Raw genomic sequence first — 19,768 nt, 5'->3', positions numbered from 1 at the left:
GAGCATGAGGGGCTAATTTATCTTTTCCTGGGGCTAAGTTATGAACAAAACAAGTGCTCCCAAAAACACGAGGGGGGATAGAGTACAGATGTGATTAAGGAAATAGTATGGAATGGGGAACCTGATTTTGAATCGAAGATGATGGTATTCTATTAATGAGATAGCTAGATGTGAGGACTGCATCGCCCCAAAAACGCAGCGGAACATGGGATTCAATGAGAAGAGTGCGAGCTGTCTCAATTAGATGTCTATTTTTCCTTTCTGCTATACCGTTCTGCTGAGGGGTGTATGGACATGATGTCTGGTGAATAATTTTTTGGTTAGTCATAAACTCCTGAAACTGAGAGGATAAGTATTCTAAGGCATTATCACTATGAAAAGTACGAATGGAAACACCAAACTAATTTTGTATTTCGGCACAAAAACTTTTGAATATAGGAAATAACTCAGAATGATCTTTTATTAGGAAAATCCAAGTGCACCGTGAAAAATCATCAATGAAACTAACAAAGTAACGAAATCCTAAGAGTGCACTAACTCTACTAGGACCCCAAATATCTAAATGAACTAATAAGAAAATAGACTCTGAACGACTCTCAATACTACGTGAAAATGTAGCACGGGTATGTTTTTCAAGTTGACAGGACTCACAATCTAATGTGGATAAACTAGACAAACTGGGCACCATCTTCTGTAGCTTGTAGCTTGGATAAACTAGGATGTCCCAAACGTTTGTGAATAAGTTCTGGTGGGTCTGTAACGGAGCATGATGTGAAGGAATTTGAAGAGGTAAGATGGTAAAGGCCTTGTGATTCATGTCTTGTGCCAATCGTATGTCCCATACTGCGGTCCTGCATTACAAAAGAATCATCAAAAAAAGTTATACTACAATGAAGGGCACGTGTCAAACGACTAATGGATGCAAGATTAAAAGGACAACCAGGAACATAAAGAGCAGAGTCTAGAGTGACAGAAGATAGGGTTTGGCTTGTCCAACTCCTAGTTTTGTTCGAATCCCATTGGCTAAAGTAATAGCAGGAAGAGATTGTGAATAAACAATATCAGACAAAAGTGACTTGTTACCAGAAATATGACCAAAAGCACTTGAGTCCACAACCCATGATCCAAAGGTTAGAAATTGTGCAGTTGAGACTATTGATAGATATGTATGCTTACTTGCTCGATACTGAAGATACTTATGATATTCCTTATCAGATAAATACACCTGTTGATCACCTGAGGTGTTAGACTGAGCAACATGAATATTTTTAGATGGTAGATCACGCAAAGAATAGTATATCCCACGAGTATGTCCAAGCCTATAACAATAACTACACTCTGGTCGAGAATAGCATACATCACGAGTATGTCTGATCCTTTTACAATAACTACACCTAGGTCGAGATCTTCCAAATCGGCCTCCCCCTCGTCGATTCTTTATGGACTGTGACGTTTGATTGTTTGATCTCCTCATTAAGGGTTCAGATGTAATCATAGGATTAAATAGAGAAAAAATAATTCAGTCATCGAAAAATTGAATTTGATTGCCGAAAACAGATTGGAATCAAGAAATAACTCAGGGGACAGCCTTGGAATGAAGAGGCAACCTCACTGGAAAGAGGAATCTTGTCGAAAAAAAATAAAGTCGCCGAAATTAGGGTTCCGGCAATTAGAATTGGGAAAAAAGGGAATTGGTCGGATCGGAATAATCTGGGCGACTTCAACAGAAAAAGAACAATTGAAAAATTGAATTGGCTCACGCGCCAGCGCGTGATATAGATCTCATCGGAATTTTAGAACTCTGGCAGGTGCGTGTGGGCGCGTGGTTGGTATTTTCCGACGGTTTTGGTCACCTGAGCTTCTCGATCCTTTTGGTGTTGTATTTTTCACACAACCCACAGAATAAAAAATGACACAAATCAATCGCCGGAATTGACGCACAGTGACTGAGTTTTCTTTTCAGTTTCTCACCAACTCTTTGATACTATGTGAGAAATAATGGAGAAAAATGTTATTGAATTGTTGTGTGTTTACATAATTACATCCAATCTTTATTTATAGACACTACATTATAATCCTTTTCTAAGTAGGACTTTATGTACAATTTCTATCCCTACTCATATTCTAACAGGAACAACCTCTTGTAGAAATGCAAGGTAAGGTTGCGTATAATAAATCCTTGTGGTTCGGCCCTTTCCCGGACTCGCGTATAGTGGGAACTTTAGTGCATCAGACTATCCTTTTATCTTAGCATTGGTGGACAGAGTTACATGGTAGTTGATGCTAGTGAGAGGCGCCAGGTATCCAGTGGAATTAGTCGAGGTGCGCGCAAATTGGCGTGGACACCACGGTTATCAAAAAAGAAAATCCTTTCCGTTATGTTGGTTTGGTGCATATCACTTCAAAGAAGTGGGAGGACCTTAGATCAAGTGTACTCCATCGATCACTTATGTTTCTATGGAAATTTTTGTATGTGGTAAGTGGTATTTTATCATGTTCAATGCTTTTGATGTTTTTGTACACTGTCCTTTTTCTCGAGTCGGGGGTCTGTCGGAAACAGCCTCTCTACTTCTTTAGAGGTAGTGGTATGGATTGCGTACACTCTACCCTCCCCAGACCCCACTATGTGGAATATACTGGGTTTGTTGTTGTTGGTAAGTGGTACATGGTGATAATTGTATTGTTGTCTTTATAATTCACATATCAACATGGTACCCCCTGCACACATGGTCACCCTTGAAGAAAGGAAAAAATGATAAAAAAGAGATTGTTGAGAGTTTAACAAAGTTTAAAACAAAAGGAAAATGTTTCTCTATGCCCGAGATGGGGGTACTAACCAACTGTTAATTGATCGTATTTATACTCACGCATAAGAGTAAGATTATATATTAGTCGGTATTACGTGTATATTTGCTATACCAAGCTAGCTCATTACATGGGTTTCTATTTCAAGAAGGCTTAAGTTCTTCCTTTATTAAGGTAAGGTCCAAGTGTAAGATTACTAACTTTTTGATTTTGACTTGATTCCATTAAATTTGATGTTCACAAATTCGACCTCCAAAATAAAATATTTTGGGGAAAAGAAATCAAAACCATCTTAAACTATACCCGAAAAGTTGAAAACACACTTAAACTATTGAAGTGCCCTATTACACCCCTGTACATATTTAAAGTGAATTTAATACCACCCTTAAACGTATAAACCACTCTCACAACATGTAGTGCTTCACACTCGCCCGCCACGTCAACACCATGTCAGTGCCATGTCAGAACTTATAGTAGTTATATCTTTTTTTGTTTCTTTATTTTTGTTAATTATATTTTACACTAATTATTCATTAAAAATCTCCAATAATACATCTTTCTCATCACTAACCCCATCCACTCCCTATCTCATCTCTTCGAAAAAATTGTGTTCGGCCATTACCACCACCGTCTCTTTGCTCTTCGCCATCACCATATCACCTTTCAATTCTTCTTTTTCGCCACACACCGCCATTATTGCTATCAATTTCTTCTTTACCACCACCTTCAATTCTTTCTTTTTTGCCATCCATCACCGAACAAACCTACCACATCAATCAACGCTGAAATTCTTACAATTGGCGAAAACATGAAACCAAAACAAATACTAATTCGTACAACCCAAAAGGCAGCCCGGTGCACTAAAGTTACTGCTATTCGCGGTGTCCGGGGAAGGGTCCCACCACAAAGGTATATCGTACGCAGACTTACCTTGTATTTCTGCCAGAGGCTGTTTCCAAGGCTTGAACCCATGACCTCCTGGTCACATGGCAGCAACTCAAGAACTCAAAAAATTCATTTTAGGTATTCTTTAAATTTAAACTTAATACAAAAAAGGCTAAAACACCTTTGACGATAATCTGCTTATGTTACATTTTTGCTTCAAATGGGAAATGGATAAGCTTGCAACAGTGAAAATGGAGGAGGGGGAGAGTGGGTGCGTATAGGATTGCAACAGTAACATGGAGGAGGAGGAACAATGAAGATACAGGAGAAAGAAGGGGTTTGGGGAGGGGGTATGTGTAGCGGGATATCCCAAAAAAATATTTATTTTGCAAAAAAAAGAAGAAAACACTCAACAAACTGACCTTTTTTAAAATTGTTTTTATTTTGGCGCCACATCATCTTATAAGGTGGTATTGAATTCACTTTTAATAAATACAAGTATGTATTAGGTCACTTCAATAGCTTAGGCGTGTCTTCAACTTTTTGGATATAGTTTAAGGTGGTTTTGATGTCTTTTCCCAAATATTTTGAGCACGAGTTTTTATGGTTCATCGGCCAATTTAAGTCGGCATGGGAAGATCCCCACTAATGAATTTTGGTCCATTGGTCAATTTAAGTGAGGATAGGGAAAGGATCCCCTCTATTGCTTCTTTCCTGCGGCATGGACGCTAAGGTTAGTTTCCATAGGGCGAAGTGGTGACCTCATTCATTCATTCTAACAACTCATTGCCCTATTTTCTCTAGATCTAGTCTATATAATGACCGAGACCGGTATGTAAGATTGTTCTGGCTTATTTCCTTCTAAGGAAGTCTGAGCTCCTTCCCATGCTAAAAGCCTTTCTAAACGCTTGAACTTAAATGAGGCTTCTTTTCAGGCCGATGAGTGGAAATTGAGTATAAGAAAATGGCAAGAAATCTCATACGGAAATCAGTGTACCCTGATCTATATGAAAAATAGATAAATGAAAATTCAATAAATTCGTTTTCAAAAACTCGGGAATTCAGAGGCGAACGATGACATAAAGGTTCCCCAAGTCATCCATGGCAGCCGGGCAGGCTCTCCTCGAGTTGCCGATTTCCCTCCTATCCTAATGACAAAATCGGATTCAACGGTTGTTTCTCTTAAGATGAAAACATACGATTGCAGTCACAAAGGGTGTCCACCATTCGTCATCACTTTCATGCTTTTTGTAAAGTAACATGAGCGCCTGGGGAGATTAGAGAGCTGTTGGCGGGACAGAAGCACTCTTAACTGGGGAATGCTTTCTATTCGGCCTTCAGTTCATGATGCCTGTCTCATTGTGGTAGAATAGTACTCCACTATCCGATTCGAGTCCCGGTCACTAACAGTGGCTAATTGCTTTTTCTTATTGGGGGTTTTAACTTTCTTTCCTGTTCCCTGTTCTGTAGAGTGGTTTATCCCTGCCTAAGGGAAAAATTTCTCTCTTCTCTATAAAGACACTCGGAACACGGTTTGGTCACAATCAATAGGAATAATACAATATGAAGACGGGACGCATTAATATTCACAAACAAAGACGATACTGAATGGGCTCCTCCGTTGTGCTGTACTGCTTGCTTTGAAACCTATTCGGATGGCGCGAGATACGATACACTTTGCTTTCTTGTTGCGTGAAAGTGCTTGAGCAACCGTCGGGAAAGATTTTGAGCGGGGAAGCCAGAGGAGTACTGTGATCAAAGAATTATTGTCTCTTTAAAGAGGGTCACAAGGATGTCATTAAACATAAAGGGTTAACGAAAGCATTGGTCACTCTTGAGTGGTATAAAAAACAATACGCTAATCTCAATCTAACTACACATACCACTATTCTATCGCTATTTCATGTTAGTTTGAGAACACTGTACACCGGTGAAAAGCATATTCATGTAAACGTAGGAACCCCAGCTAATACCATGAGGGAAGCTGTCTTTGCTAATAATAATGGATGGGTTGATACAAAACCTTTCAATGTGAAAGACTATGCAGGACATGATAAAAGAGTGCTGGAATATCAAAATCGATCTCTTAAAAAAGAGGTGGAGCTTTTAAGATCAATAATAGCTACAAAGATAAGGGTGGTAAGAGTCTAAACTCTTCAGATCCTAATAAAGAGACTACATCTTCAGATCCTATGAAAGAGACTATGCAGGAACAGAGTCAATCAACACCTACCCTATACCACCATCCACTGAAGAAGAAGAAGAAGAAAAGCCCGGTTAACCTTGAAGAGCAACGATTTCTACAACAGGATTTAGGTGCTGTAGTTCGTGACCCAGACGCCTTACCTTTCAAGCTTGAAAGACTTGTGTCGCGTAGCATGTTGATGATCCGCTCCCTGGTTAACTTCAAACCCAACCTTTAATGGATTCTCAGATCTTTGTTGACACATTTAAGTCTACAATGACTAAAAGCTTCATTACAGATGCCCACACTCAATCTTGAAGGTGGTGTATCATAGTTTGCAGGATCGACAATGGAATAGAACTATTTATATGAAAAAGGAAAATAATGGAAGATTCTTCAGCCTTAAAAAAAGTCTCGCTAAAAACGCCTAATTTATTTTCGAAGGCGTCTAATAGGCTTATATCTATCTAAGTAGAAAGAAAAGACAGATCCCTTTATCCCACATGTGTCTACCCTTCAGCCTTGTAGAAGCGGGGAGAGGCCTCTCTTTTCACAAAGCTACTTAAAAGTACATAACTCTTAATCCAAAAAACCTACAATTATGAATAAATTGATCCCATTTCTGTAGGGACTGTACCAGCAGCTAAAACGAACGACAACATAATGCCTAATCCAATGGCCTTAAGAAGAGGGCCACTACCCGAAATCGTTAATTCACACACAGGCTTATCAACAATATCCTGCTTCACTGACTGTGTCACATTTTCTGTTTCGAGAAATTTGATAACTTGAAAGCTGGGAGCTCGATACTCTTGCTTGAAAAAGCTCTCGTAGTTGTATAAAGGGCCAAAAAAGGCTGGATCAGGTAATAGAGCAATGGACCACCTCATACTAAACAACACAAGCCACACCTGTCATAATAAGAGTCAAATAATGTCCAAATACCCGGGTCCACATGTTATAACATCGGTTAAGACTTTTTCAGCATTCACAGGGTCATTCACTAAACCACGAACGCCAGACCCTACTCTAGAGGATGAAAAAAAGGTATTATTCGGTGAGATTTTAGTTGTAATGTATGATAATCCAAGCTTATTACTGAATATAGTTAAGTTTTTCTAATTGATCACTTGAATATCTAATTCTTTTTGAAGAAACTTTGTTTGGCCTGGCAGAAAGCGAAATGAAAAACCCATGCTACTATTCCTGCACGATGTTGGTAAATATTCCTCAAAGCTGACACCCCTCTTCATTCCCTGTATGATGCCCTCCCACGACGGATGGAATAATCTCGATGCACGATTCAGAGAAGACGGACTGCTAACCCGAGAACTATCACTACCAGCATTTTGACTATCTTCAATACTCAGTTTTGAGAAGCATTTACAAAGGGTATCACTATCCAAATCTTTGATATCTTTCAATACATTAGTAAGACTATACCAATCGATAGTCTTAGGAAACATAACATATATTTATTTAATCAGGCGTAGAGTACAAGCCCCAAGTAAATTATGTTTACCAATGCTTACCGGCGCATAACCTGGTAGCTAGTTGAGCTAATGACGGAGGGAAAAATTCATATTAAGTGGGGCGTGGACCCTATATCTGTCATTTAGCGAAGATAAAAGATTGTTTAAGGGTAGAATTTTATTAAATAAACGAAATATCCTATCATGTACACACCAAAAGCAAGGGTGCCCAAACGGTGCAATAGATCAGATTTTCCTCCTTCATTGTCTGAAACATCGGCTTTACCTTCTTATGAAACATAAGCTTTACCTTCTTCGATACTATCAGAGGTACTTAATCCAGGAAAACTGGATTTATTGACATCTTCTATAACCTCTGGACGTCTAAACCAATCTAGAAGATCCACGCCCAGGCTGTTAGAAAGTTCTGTGATTAGAATATTCTAGTAATTTGTATCACCATTCTTGATAAAATATAGTATAATAGGCAGAGTAATGTATACAATAGTTAATTCTTTTAGAACACCTTTTAAGAGTGATAAGGGGATAGCTCTACGGATATTTAAAAAGACTATAAAAATAGGTGAATATGCTTGTATAGCAGTCTATAACACGTACATGCATATAGACAAATTTGTTAATCTTGGAGAGACCTGAAAGCCAAATCATAATGAAATGCTTCGTGTACGGTATAAAACAAACTCCGACTTTCTAAAGTAATGCAACTAGCAGAGTAATCATGTCATTATTTGAAAGATGTCGGGCGTAATGGAAATAGAAACTGATGATGTTTCCCTCCCAGGCCAAACCCAACACCCTCTACTTGTACAAAGAGATCTTTGGTAAAAAGCGAGCAAGGTTAATGGCTCCAGGACAAATACAATTCAGGGGGATTTTATTCCTAAAGATCAACAACAATGTATATGTGCTTTTAGTTTTGGTGGTTGCATATGTTATTGTTAGTTTTAGATGTGGTATAAATTTACATTTATGATATGATAACTTCAAATATTAATTATAAAAATGAAATCTAAAAGTTATAATAATAATTAATAACATTACACATACTATATATATTATCTAATTTTTTATGATAGACCTACTGGAAGTGGAAGGGATCCCTATGAAGTAATGTAATTTTGTATGTTTGGCCTACTAGAAGGGGAATGGATCCCTATTAAGTTAGGTAATTTTCTATGACAGACCTACTAGAAAAGGGGGTTGGGAGATCTCTATCTTAAGGGTGGATGTATTCTTATGTTCATTTTTGAATAAGATTATTGGCGAATTTCCTTATCAAACTCATTTTCTAAGAGATATAGAGTTATTGTAGTATACTACTAGGGATAACTTATGCTCTTATTCTTCTGTCAAAAGTAGGGAAGAGCAAGTGTCTGATCAGATCAGTTAAGTGATGGGGCAGAGATTTTACTTTGCTACGATGGAGTTATTGTCGATTGAGGATTGGCCGAGGGAGCCTTTTTTCTTTTACAAAGGAAGATTTTATAGTTGTGTACAAATAGGCCTGTGAAAGACGAGTAGACAAGCACGGGGGTTGTACCGGTCAGCTTTGAGTTGTCAAGTGACGATTGGCCGATGGGACTTCCATCATGTAGCTGGGTACAAATAAGCAGTTAAAGACTGTAGGCAGGGCGTTAGGCTAGTGCTAGTGGGGTACATAAACGAGGACATGCCACATGATTTTGTATTGGTCAGTTTTAAGTTGTCGAGTGACGACTGCTTCATCTCTTAAGAAAGGACGTGGGGACCTGTCTTATGATAAAAGGGAGTACTCTCTTCTCTAATGTGAGCTATACTATTGAGTCCAATTCCTTAAGGAGTGATCCGGGATTTAAGTCACGTGGCGAGTGCCTTTTATAGTGGGGGGGGGGGGGGGGTAGGGATCTCTCTTAAGGGTGGATGTATTCTTATGTTTATTTTTGAATAAGATTATCGCAAATTTCCTTATCAAACTCATTTTCTAAGAGATATTGTGATATTGTAGTATACTACTAGGGATAACTTGTGCTCTTATTCTTCTGTCAAAAGTGGGGACGAGCAAGTGTCTGATTAGATCAATCAAGTGATAGGGGCAGAGACTTTACTTTGCTAGGACAGAGTTGCTGGTGATTGAGGATTGACCGAGGGGCCTTTTTTCTTTTACAAGGGAAGATATTGTAGTTGGGTACAAATAGGCTTGTGAAAGATGAGTAGGCAAGCACGGGGGTTGTAGCTGTTGAGTGACAATTGGCCGAGGAGACTTCCATCGTGTAATTGGGTACAAATAAGCAGTTAAAGACGAGTAGGCAGGGCGTTAGGCTAGTGCTAGTGGAGTACGTAAACGAAGACATGTCACATGATTTTGTACTGCTCAAGTTTGAGCTATTGAGTGACGATTGTTCCATCTCTTAAGAAAGGATGCGGGGGGCCTGTCTTATTATAAAGGGGGTACTCTCTTCTCTAATGTGAGTTATATTATTGTGTCCCATTTCTTAAGGAGTGATCCAGGATTAAGTCACATGACGGGTGCCTTTTATAGTCAAATGCCTATAAAGAAAGACAATTATTCAGTGCACTCATGAAAAGCCAGGTTTAAACCATGTTATGAAACCAAGACAACCTAATAAAAATAGGGTTACAAATAATATAATAAGAAATAGAAAGGGCTTCCAATGTTTATAAGTAGAAGCCGCTTTCTCTATTGAGTTTATAATGCTAGATCCAAACCTTCAAAGTTATTCTCTAATGCATTTCACATCCTTGTTAGTTGCTATACTTTTTCCATTGGATTTGCTGCACTTATGCCGAGGGTCTTTCGAAAACAAACCCTCTACCTCCACAAGGTAATGGTAAGGTTTGCGTACACTCTACCTCCCTAGACCTCACTTGTGAATTTCACTGGGTATGTTGTTGTAATACATATCACACATCCGTAACTCCATTTAAGAGAGTGGAGCAAAAACTACTGGAGGGGATCCTTTCCTATTGAAGGGTGGTTGGGAAACCAGGTCAAAATTTGTCTTTTCCTTATAAAGCTTGTCAAGGCAGGGTCACAACAGCTATTTTGTTCTTCTATGATGATCTAGGAAATGATGCTGTCTTTTCTGTACGGCTCTGTTTGTGGTGTGCCATGGTTATGTTTATTGCTCACGTCCATCTTCAGGCTGTTAAGACTGTAAAAATAAACGAAATGCATCCTTGTTCTACAATATTTGACTTTGAGGCTTGACATCATTTGACAGAACTATCTGGCATAGACTTGTTTGTGGCTGATCTCGAAGCATTGGAGACATATCTTAATTATTTCTACTGCATATCAAAGCGATGGACAAAGTCACTTCCTGATACATATGATCCAGAACAAGTGTCAGAGTATTTCAATTTAAGACCCCATGTGGTGGCTCTTCGTCTGCTTGAGGTAATTAGGATCATTTATTATGACACTTCACTATGATTTTGGTTCATCATTTCTGTTCAATCAGTCAAATTTCGGTTGATGGTCAACACCCTGTTAGGATCTCGCCACACACTAAGTCCAACTGAATTTTGGGTTCAAGTTATCGAGCATCTAGTGTCCTGTCTCTTAGAGAGACATTTCAGCTTCATGCACTCTTACATTAGGAAGAAACTCAATTTAGAAATCTTGTGGGAGCAATTTGGCATGAATTGGAAGTTATTGCTTTTGGTTCAGTATTTGGGCCCAGGGGTATCTGTATGTTATCCTAGAGTTGTTTTCAAGTCTAGACCTCAAAATATACGTATATACCTCATTCATATTAATTATTTCTTATCCGTGAAAAAAATAATTCATAGCCGTGAGTTCTTTTCGTAGTTCTACGGCATGCACATCTGAGTATGCGGTTAGCTTTACCATTAATAAAGCTCTAGCTCCTTGGAATAAATTCATTGGTCTCCCGTAACAACCTTGGTCATACATAAACATTCAAATCCGGAAATGTCTCCACTTTCATACTATTAATTTGAGTAGTGACTAGGCTAAATTGGTCACTTCACTATGTTCCTCTTCCTTAATATTGGTTGTTATCAACCAATATTGTCTTAATTTTTTACTAGTCATTTTTAACTTGAGGAACAATTTATATTTTTTAATCATGTTGCCAAAGGGACTACCAATTTGCATTTGGCAATAACTAAATAAACAGTATATGGTGGAGGATATGTAATACATGTTCTGTGCACCTCAATTGTAGTTAACAAAAGCTGTTATATGTTCAAGCAGGTCAAACCAGGAACACTTGTCTGGTGTAGGTTTTATGACTTCTTTATTGACTGTATACAATAGCTTGCTACTAATATCATGGTAAAAATGACGGATAGGCAATAACGTTGGGCTCATGGCTTATGCCTAATGGCAGCATATTCTCCCCTTGTATTCTTTTCTTACGGCTCATCACTTTTCGAGACATTTCTTATTAACTGAACTGATTCCTCCACATAAAGAGTTGTTAACAAGGTTAATCCGTAAACTTACAATCTTATGGGGCTTTATGTTTTGTAAGGTATTTGTTGCCTTCACTTCTGCGGCAATCCAAATTAGAATAGCTGGACTTCTCCCCACTTTAAATGAAGATGTTGAGATGGAAACATCAGACTATATTCTTGGGAAGGTTCTAAAGGAAATGATGCTAAACCTTGGTCCTACTTTTATCAAGAGTAAGTATTGAAGAGTACCTTAATTTTAGGTTGTTTCTGTCCAGCGTTCATAAATGAACTATTGATGTATTCTCTTTTTCTTGTTTGCAGTCATTCAGTAACTTTTATATTTAGGTGTATTTCGTTCCTAATCAATTGATATCAGTTTAATATTCTTTTCTTATTGTGCAGTTGGTCAGTCTCTCTCAACAAGGCCCGATTTAATTGGTTCTGAAATTACAAAGGTTGGTCGATGCACATGCCATCTATACTACTTTTTTCACCATGTCTATCAAGAATCATATTAATATAGCCAAGTATCATAAAAATCAAAGAAGAAAATAGTCATATTATGAGCAACATGTACTTGAATATAAGGAACAAATTTCTCTTTGAATTTATAAAAGCAACCAATAGTTTCCAGAAATGAAACATATGAAGTACAGTTGGAAGCATTAATAGGTGGAAGCATATCACCCTCAACTTCAAGCTCCGAATGGATTACTTTAAGCTCAATCCAACAAAGATCAATAAAATTAATCAACAGTCCTCTTTGAGCTATCAAATTAGTGCATTCACTAATTGATATTTCGCCAATCTCATCATAAACCACAATATATAAAAATCCTGGGATCGAACACAAACTTTAATCCACAAATTTCCACAAGCATTCCATTAACAGTTTCATATGCCAACTCATGGAACAATATCAAAGTATCATTACATTTTATGGCACAAAATACTTTTTGGATCAAGGAATAATCATTTTGGCTCAGTGGATTTTGATAATCCAAACTTAAGTACTAGCCATTCGAACATACCATTCTCAATTTTGAAAAGTTAAAAAATTTCATGGCACAATATACACCAAAGTAGCAGGCTCCCATTATCCTTGCACAATTTCTTTGGTTGATCTTGTGAAAAATATTGGAGAAGAATATTATTGGATTGTAGTATCTAAATTATTACATTGTGACCTTATTTATAGACACTATATTAGATTCCTTTTCCAACTAGGACACTTGCTACCTGTTTATTTGACTAAAATTAACTTGCATGGTCTTTCAAGCTTCTTTATATGCTTGTTTACTCATATTTTCTTTTGGTCAAATTATTCTTGGTTGAGTTGTGTAGTCTAAAAGCATCAGTTCACCACTGCAGATAGGGCTGGACATATTTTGGTTCAAACAAAAAAAACCGAAAAACCAAATCCAAATTTAATTTTGATTTCATTTTTTCGGATTGGTTTCAGTTTCAGATTTTAGAAATTCGGTTAAACGGTTCGGTTTTCGGTTTTCCCAAAAAAAATTCGGTTAAACCGAAAAAGCGAAATTATATAATAATATAGATATTTTATTATAATATATATATATATATATATAATATATATATATATATATATATATTTTATTATATATATTGAGTATAAATATAATATATAACGACTTACGAGTTATGAGTTATGTCCCTAACCTTAAGTGTTCATTTCAACACTAGTTGTTTACTTGTTTCAGGCTTTCAGCTGTGCCTCGAGAAGATGAGACAACGAGTGTCGAGTTTTCAACTGCAATTATATATTATGTTAAACTTATCGTTATTTCATTTCATTTCATACGTGTTGAGTTATTTATATTTAGGAAAAAAAAAGGTTTGAATTAAATCATTTTTCTAGAAAAATCTCCAATTTTAAATGCCCAGTCACGAAAAAGAAAGGCTCACTACTTTAATCTTCAAAACCGAAACAAAAATCCGAAATAACCGAACTGAATTTATAGAAATCGAACCAAACTGAATTTATTTCGATTTGGTTACAGTTGTCATTTTTGTCAAATTCGAAAATCGGAAAACTGAAACGATATTAAACAACCAAATCGAACAAACCGAATGCCCACCCCTAACTATAGAAAATTATCAAACAAAGTTGTTGACATTACAATCCTTTTTCAAGTAGGATCCTGTATACTATTTCTTTTCCTACTCATATTCTAACACTCCTCTTCAAGCTAGTGCATACAAGTCATGTGTACTGAACTTGTTACAAATGTAATTTATACGAAGGCCAATGAGGGACTTGGTGAAAATATCTCTTACAAAGTGACTATCAATCTCAATATTTTTAGTCTTCTCATTAAATATCGAGTTTGATGCAATATGAAGAGCTGCTTGGTTATCACACACAAGTTCCATTTCATTGATATCTCCAAATTTAAACTCTCTCAACAACTATTCAATCCACACTAGCTTACAAGTGGCTATGCCATTGCTCTATATTCTACTTCTACACTAGATAGAGCAACCACACTTTGTTTCTTACTCTTCCAGGACACCAAATACCTCTTACTAAAACACAATATCCAGATGTAGAATGTCTATCACTAGGTGATCCTGCGCAATTAGCGTTTGTATATCCAACGATTTGCTCATGACTTCTATCCTCGAAGAGTAGCCCTTTGCCTAGAGCTGGTTTAATATATCACACAATGTAAACAACTGCATCTCAATGACTATCACAGGAGACTCCATAAATTGAATTACAGCACTCACAAAATAGGAAATGTCAGGTCTGGTCACAATGAGATAATTCAGCTTACCAGCTAGACACCTATATCTTCCAGGATTCGGATTCATAGGATTGTCAATAGGTTCACATCCCATCATTCCTATCTTTTCGAGAATGTCTTGCGTTTCGACATTACAATATTTGATCTGGACTGAGCAACTTCAATACCTAAAAAATACTTCAGTCTGTCGAGTTCTTTAGTCCGGAATGCTGAAAGAGGTGTTGCTTCAAACTAATGATACCATCTTGATCATTGTCGGTAATAACGATATCATCAGCATAAACCACCAAATAAATACATAGATTTGGGGTAGAATATCGATAAAACACAGAGTGATCTGTTTCACTAGGAATCATGCCAAACTTTTGAATTATTGTGTTGAACTCTCCAAACCAGGCTCGAGGAGATTGTTTGAGACCATAAAGTGACTGACACAATCGACACACTAGACTAGACTCCCCCGAGCAACAAAACCAGGTGGTTGCTCCATACAAACTTCCTTCTCAAGGTCACCATGGTGAAAAGCATTCGTAATATCCAACTAAAAATGAGGCCAGTGTCGAACAACAACCATGTATAGAAAAAGACGAACAAATGCTATTTTGGACACGGGAGAGAGTATCACTATAATCAAGCCCAAATATCTGAGTGTACTCCTTGACAACAAGGTGAGCCTTAAGTCGATCAATTGGCCATTTGGACCAACTTTCACTACATAAACCCAACATAGCCAACAATTGATTTACTTGATGAGAGAGGACAAACTCCCAAGTACCACTCGTTTGTAAAGTAGACATCGTCAATCATAGCCTATCGCCATTCTTGATGAGAAAGTGCTTCTTTTGTGGACTTAGGGATGGAGACACAGTACAAAGATGATATAAATGCATAATTGAGTGATGATAGACGATGATAACTTAAAAGGGTATAAGGAGGGTTAGTGTTACATGTGGACTGTATACTTTCTCGAAGTGCAATTGGAGGAGGCAAGTCTGTAGTAGGTGCATGATCTGGTGTAGTACGGGAATCATCTGAGCCTGATGCTGTACGTGGACGACGATGATAAGTCAGGAGTGGTGGCACCGTAGATGGAGTTGTAGAAAGTATTGTAAATTCCTCAAAAGTAGGGGCAGGTAAGACTGATTGCACTATGGATGGAGATGTAGAAGTAACAGTAGGATCCTCAAATGTCGATATAGGTAAGACCTCGGACATTTAAGACTTAGGATGATCAGGATCAGAAGATGTAAAGTAAGGCTGAGACTCAGAGAATGTGACATCAGCTGGCATATGGTACCGATTAAGATTAGGTCAGTGTTGTAAAAGGCGCTCGCCACGTCGCCAATGGCGAATAGCAAGGCAAGGTGAGGCCTGGTTTCCTCTTCACGTCATGGCGTTGCGAAAATCAAAAGGCGATGCATTTGCGAGAAAGGCGACATGGCGAGGCGAGGCGACAATGGCGTTGCCTTTTAATATATTTTTTTTAATTTTAAATTAGGGTTTTAGGTATATAAGCTAATTTTAGGGCTTATTTACCCATTTTGGCTCTATTAACTTACTCATTGGTGACTGCGGCTGCTACCATTCATCTCACAATTTCGATTTCGGCGACCGGCGACATATTCCGGCGACTCCGGTAAGTAGTCAACTATAGTTTTCTATTTTTTTTTTCTTCTTTCTTCTTCTTCTTCTTAATCCAGTGATTGGACTTGTATCTTGGTGTTGTTTTTTTTTCCTTCCTCTTTTTCTCTTCTTCTTCTTCTTCTTCTTCTTCTTCTATTTTCCTAATATATTAGTGTTTGAAATTTTGATCATTTATATATTATTTGAATTTTTTTATATTAATTGTCACCGTATATTCAAAAGGCGATCGCCTCGCCGCGTGGCGAGGCGGGGCCTTGTCGCCTCTTGTCGCCTTTTGCCGTCCAAAACACTGGATCAGGTGAGTAGCAACGATATCACTTTTGTACTCGAGAATAACCAAAAAACATACGTTTGAGAGCACAAGGGGTTAATTTATCTTTCCCTGTGTGAAGTTATGAACAAAACATGTACTTCCAAAGACACGAGGGGGAAGAGAGTACAGAGGTGACTGAGGAAACAATACTATAAGGAATTTGATTTTCTATGGAAGATGAAGGCATGTGATTAATTAAATAGCAAGATACGATAACTGTATCGCCCCAAAAACGCATCGGAACATGGGATTGAATGTGAAGAGTGCGAGCAATCTCGATGAGGTGCCTATTCTTCCTCTCTGCTACTCTATTCTGTTGAGGGGTATACGGACAAGAAGTCTGATGATAATTCCTCGATGAGTCATAAATTGTTATAATTTAGAGGACATATATGAGCCAGCAGGTATATTTCTTGTTGTTTTTATTATGCCAATACCGGAGCTTATTCCGCATTATTAAAAGAAAAGAGCTTTTAAAAATTCCTGCTATGTGTACGTATTATTTCTATTTGATTTAGAATCTGTTGAAATTCTGAAAAACCTGTGACTTGGGTCACAACTCACAACTCCGCCATCCCAGGAGCAGGGTGCTTCCTGCATTCATGTCACATATGTAGATCAATGGGGTTCTTTTGTTATAGTTTTCTTTTCTTGATTAGTCCTTCCATAGAAAGCCGTACTGGTTATGCGACAGGAATCTACAGTGCCTCACCTTCCACTTAAAGTTCTGTATCCATGTTCTTTGCTGTTACCTGAAACCTGTAAAGATGGTGGATCATGTTCTATTTTCATCTTTACTCGAGTGGTGATTGCAGGCGCTGTCTGAGCTCCATGATCGAATTCCACCTTTCCCCAGGGATGTGGCCATGAAGATCATCGAGGAAGATTTGGGTTCTTCTGTTACGACATATTTTAGCAACATCTCTGAAGAACCTGTTGCTGCAGCTTCATTTGGTCAGGTGGCTTTTTATCTCTGTTTTGGAGATGGTTTTAATATTTTTCATTGAGGGATATTTCAGTATGCAACCTTTTAAGTAACATTTTGGATATGAGAAATGTCATTGATAGTACTCAATATCACTGAATTGTCTATTCATGGTATTGTCTTTACATGCTGTAGGTGTATAGTGGGAGTACTCTCGATGGTTCAAGTGTGGCTGTGAAAGTTCAGCGGCCAAACTTGAGACATGTCGTAGTTCGGGATGTATATATTCTTCGTGTTGCGGTCCGTGTCCAAATTACCTGTTCTGATTCTTTTTACGTGTAAATGTAGACTTCAAGACTAACATTGCAATTGATTGCTTCAGCTGGGACTAGCGCAGAAGATAGCAAAAAGGAAAAATGATCTTTGTCTCTATGCAGACGAGCTTGGAAAAGGGTTGGTTGGGGAGTTAGATTACACCTGCGAAGCTGAAAATGCCATGAAGTTTCAGGTATTTGTTTTTTCTATAATATCCTCCTCCATAATAAATGAAGAAAACAAAGAAAAATGGAATAATAAGAAGAAAGGGAGCAGTCAGTTAGATAAAAACCAAAAGCATCTGTAAAAATATAAATGAAGATCTGACTAGCATTTGCAGATGCTTTGACGGCTTTCAAAGTTAACTTCAAACCGTGATTGTGGTCCTCGTTGGTCTCTGCAAGATTTATTAGCTTCACATAATCTTCTTCACTGGTTGATGCAATGTCTTCAAATTTAAGAAAATATCTCAATTTTCGTCCGTTCGAATGTGGTGATTATTGTTGTCATACCTATGTCTGGCATTGTGCTGGCCCTTCTCATACAAATAGAAACAATGGCCTTTATAGAAACAGAACTAAGATAATAACCGTGACCTTGCTTTCCCTGTTATTGTTAAGTTTATCTGAGTGCACATAGATGTCGTAGTTTATTTGAAGCGATTATACAACAAGCACACTGTTTTTCCATGAATTTTTGGTGGTCCAACCTAAATTGCATGATTCACATGAAATTGTCTTCTCTGAGTTGAATGCTTTTCTTCGACATCATAGCTGAGCTCTTCCCTACATTTTTTTCTCTTCTTTTTCAACAAGTAACTAAGTATATGCTCCAGCTATGACTCTTTTCTACATTTATATTTTTTTTTCCTTGTTCAATGACAACAACATAATCCAAGGTGATTCCACAAGTGGGGTCTGGGGAAGGTGGGTTGTATGCATACCTTACCCCTGCCTTGTGAGAGGTAGAGATGCTGTTAGTTTTCATTTTCAATGAGTAATTTAGAATACACTACACTTGTTTTGTCTTTCACCTTCTTGTCAAACATCTACTGCAGGAAGTCCATTCTACATATTCCTTTATCCGTATTCCAAAAATTTATCAAGGTCTAAGTGGCAAGAGAGTTTTGACTATGGAATGGCTGGTTGGTGAGAGTCCAACTGATTTGATGATGATATCCACAGAGGATTCTGTTGTTCATCAATCAACACATGGAGAGGGGCGCCAAAGTGAAGCTAAACGACGTCTGCTTGATCTGGTGCATTTAGTTTTGTTCTTTAATCATTCTTTACTTCACTGAAAACAACCGATTCTTTTAATCCTTATTGTATAGCTGCTAAGCATTTACTGAGGTGCATAATTCAAGACCAACATCTTATATACTAGGCTTGTGCCTGAATAGATTCAGGTCGAATTTAGCCATTATCGAATTGAAATTTCGAATTTCGATTTGTTAAAATCCTTATCCTAACTCGATTCATTCTAGGTCCAATTCGATTCATCTTTTATTGTTTCAATTCAATTTGCTTGAATTTGAAATTTCAACAAGCAACTATTTTCATTTCAATTTTAGAGCAAACATAATAAAAAACAACAAAATTTTAAAATTAGACCTTAAGTTACCTATAGTAACATTGCATTGCAAGTTTAAAGTGGAATTAAAATCCAACCACAATGATTCCAAACTCAAAAATACTAACATTTAATAATATAATGATAGTAGCAACAAAAGCAAAAAAAAAGGGCCTACACCTAGCAATAGATAGCAACCATCTCTTTTTCAACCAGCAAGCAACCTTCTCACCAACCATGACTGAAACTTAAAAGAATAAGTAGGCATCAATATTAAAAATACAAGAAAACAGTTTAATTGTAAAACATTTTTTTAGTGGCAATATACGCGCAGATTTGATTTTCGAATCGATTCTAATTGTCAACGCCCAAAACCAAATTCGATTAGTAAAACTGAAATATTCTAAAACTAAATTCGTAAAACGATTCAAATTGTAT

At 37.4% G+C, this 19,768-nt stretch overlaps 1 protein-coding gene across 5 annotated transcripts in view; it reads left to right on the top strand.

Annotated features, from left to right (window-relative positions):
• The window catches only part of LOC107850281 (uncharacterized protein sll0005), a 49,122-nt gene that overhangs the window by 11,232 nt on the left and 18,122 nt on the right, over positions 1-19,768 (top strand). For all 5 annotated transcript variants that reach the window (XM_016694688.2, XM_047401065.1, XM_016694690.2 and 2 more), the window contains exons 2-8: positions 10,590-10,765; positions 11,868-12,021; positions 12,193-12,245; positions 17,334-17,477; positions 17,639-17,743; positions 17,826-17,951; positions 18,816-19,016. In XM_016694688.2, coding sequence (XP_016550174.1) covers positions 10,590-10,765; positions 11,868-12,021; positions 12,193-12,245; positions 17,334-17,477; positions 17,639-17,743; positions 17,826-17,951; positions 18,816-19,016 — 959 coding nt within the window. The remainder of the gene's footprint in view (positions 1-10,589; positions 10,766-11,867; positions 12,022-12,192; positions 12,246-17,333; positions 17,478-17,638; positions 17,744-17,825; positions 17,952-18,815; positions 19,017-19,768) is intronic.

The sequence above is a fragment of the Capsicum annuum genome, chromosome 12, assembly GCF_002878395.1.
Source record: "Capsicum annuum cultivar UCD-10X-F1 chromosome 12, UCD10Xv1.1, whole genome shotgun sequence".
In the NCBI taxonomy this organism is placed as follows: domain Eukaryota; kingdom Viridiplantae; phylum Streptophyta; class Magnoliopsida; order Solanales; family Solanaceae; genus Capsicum; species Capsicum annuum.
This window is presented reverse-complemented; position numbering and strand designations above follow the sequence as displayed.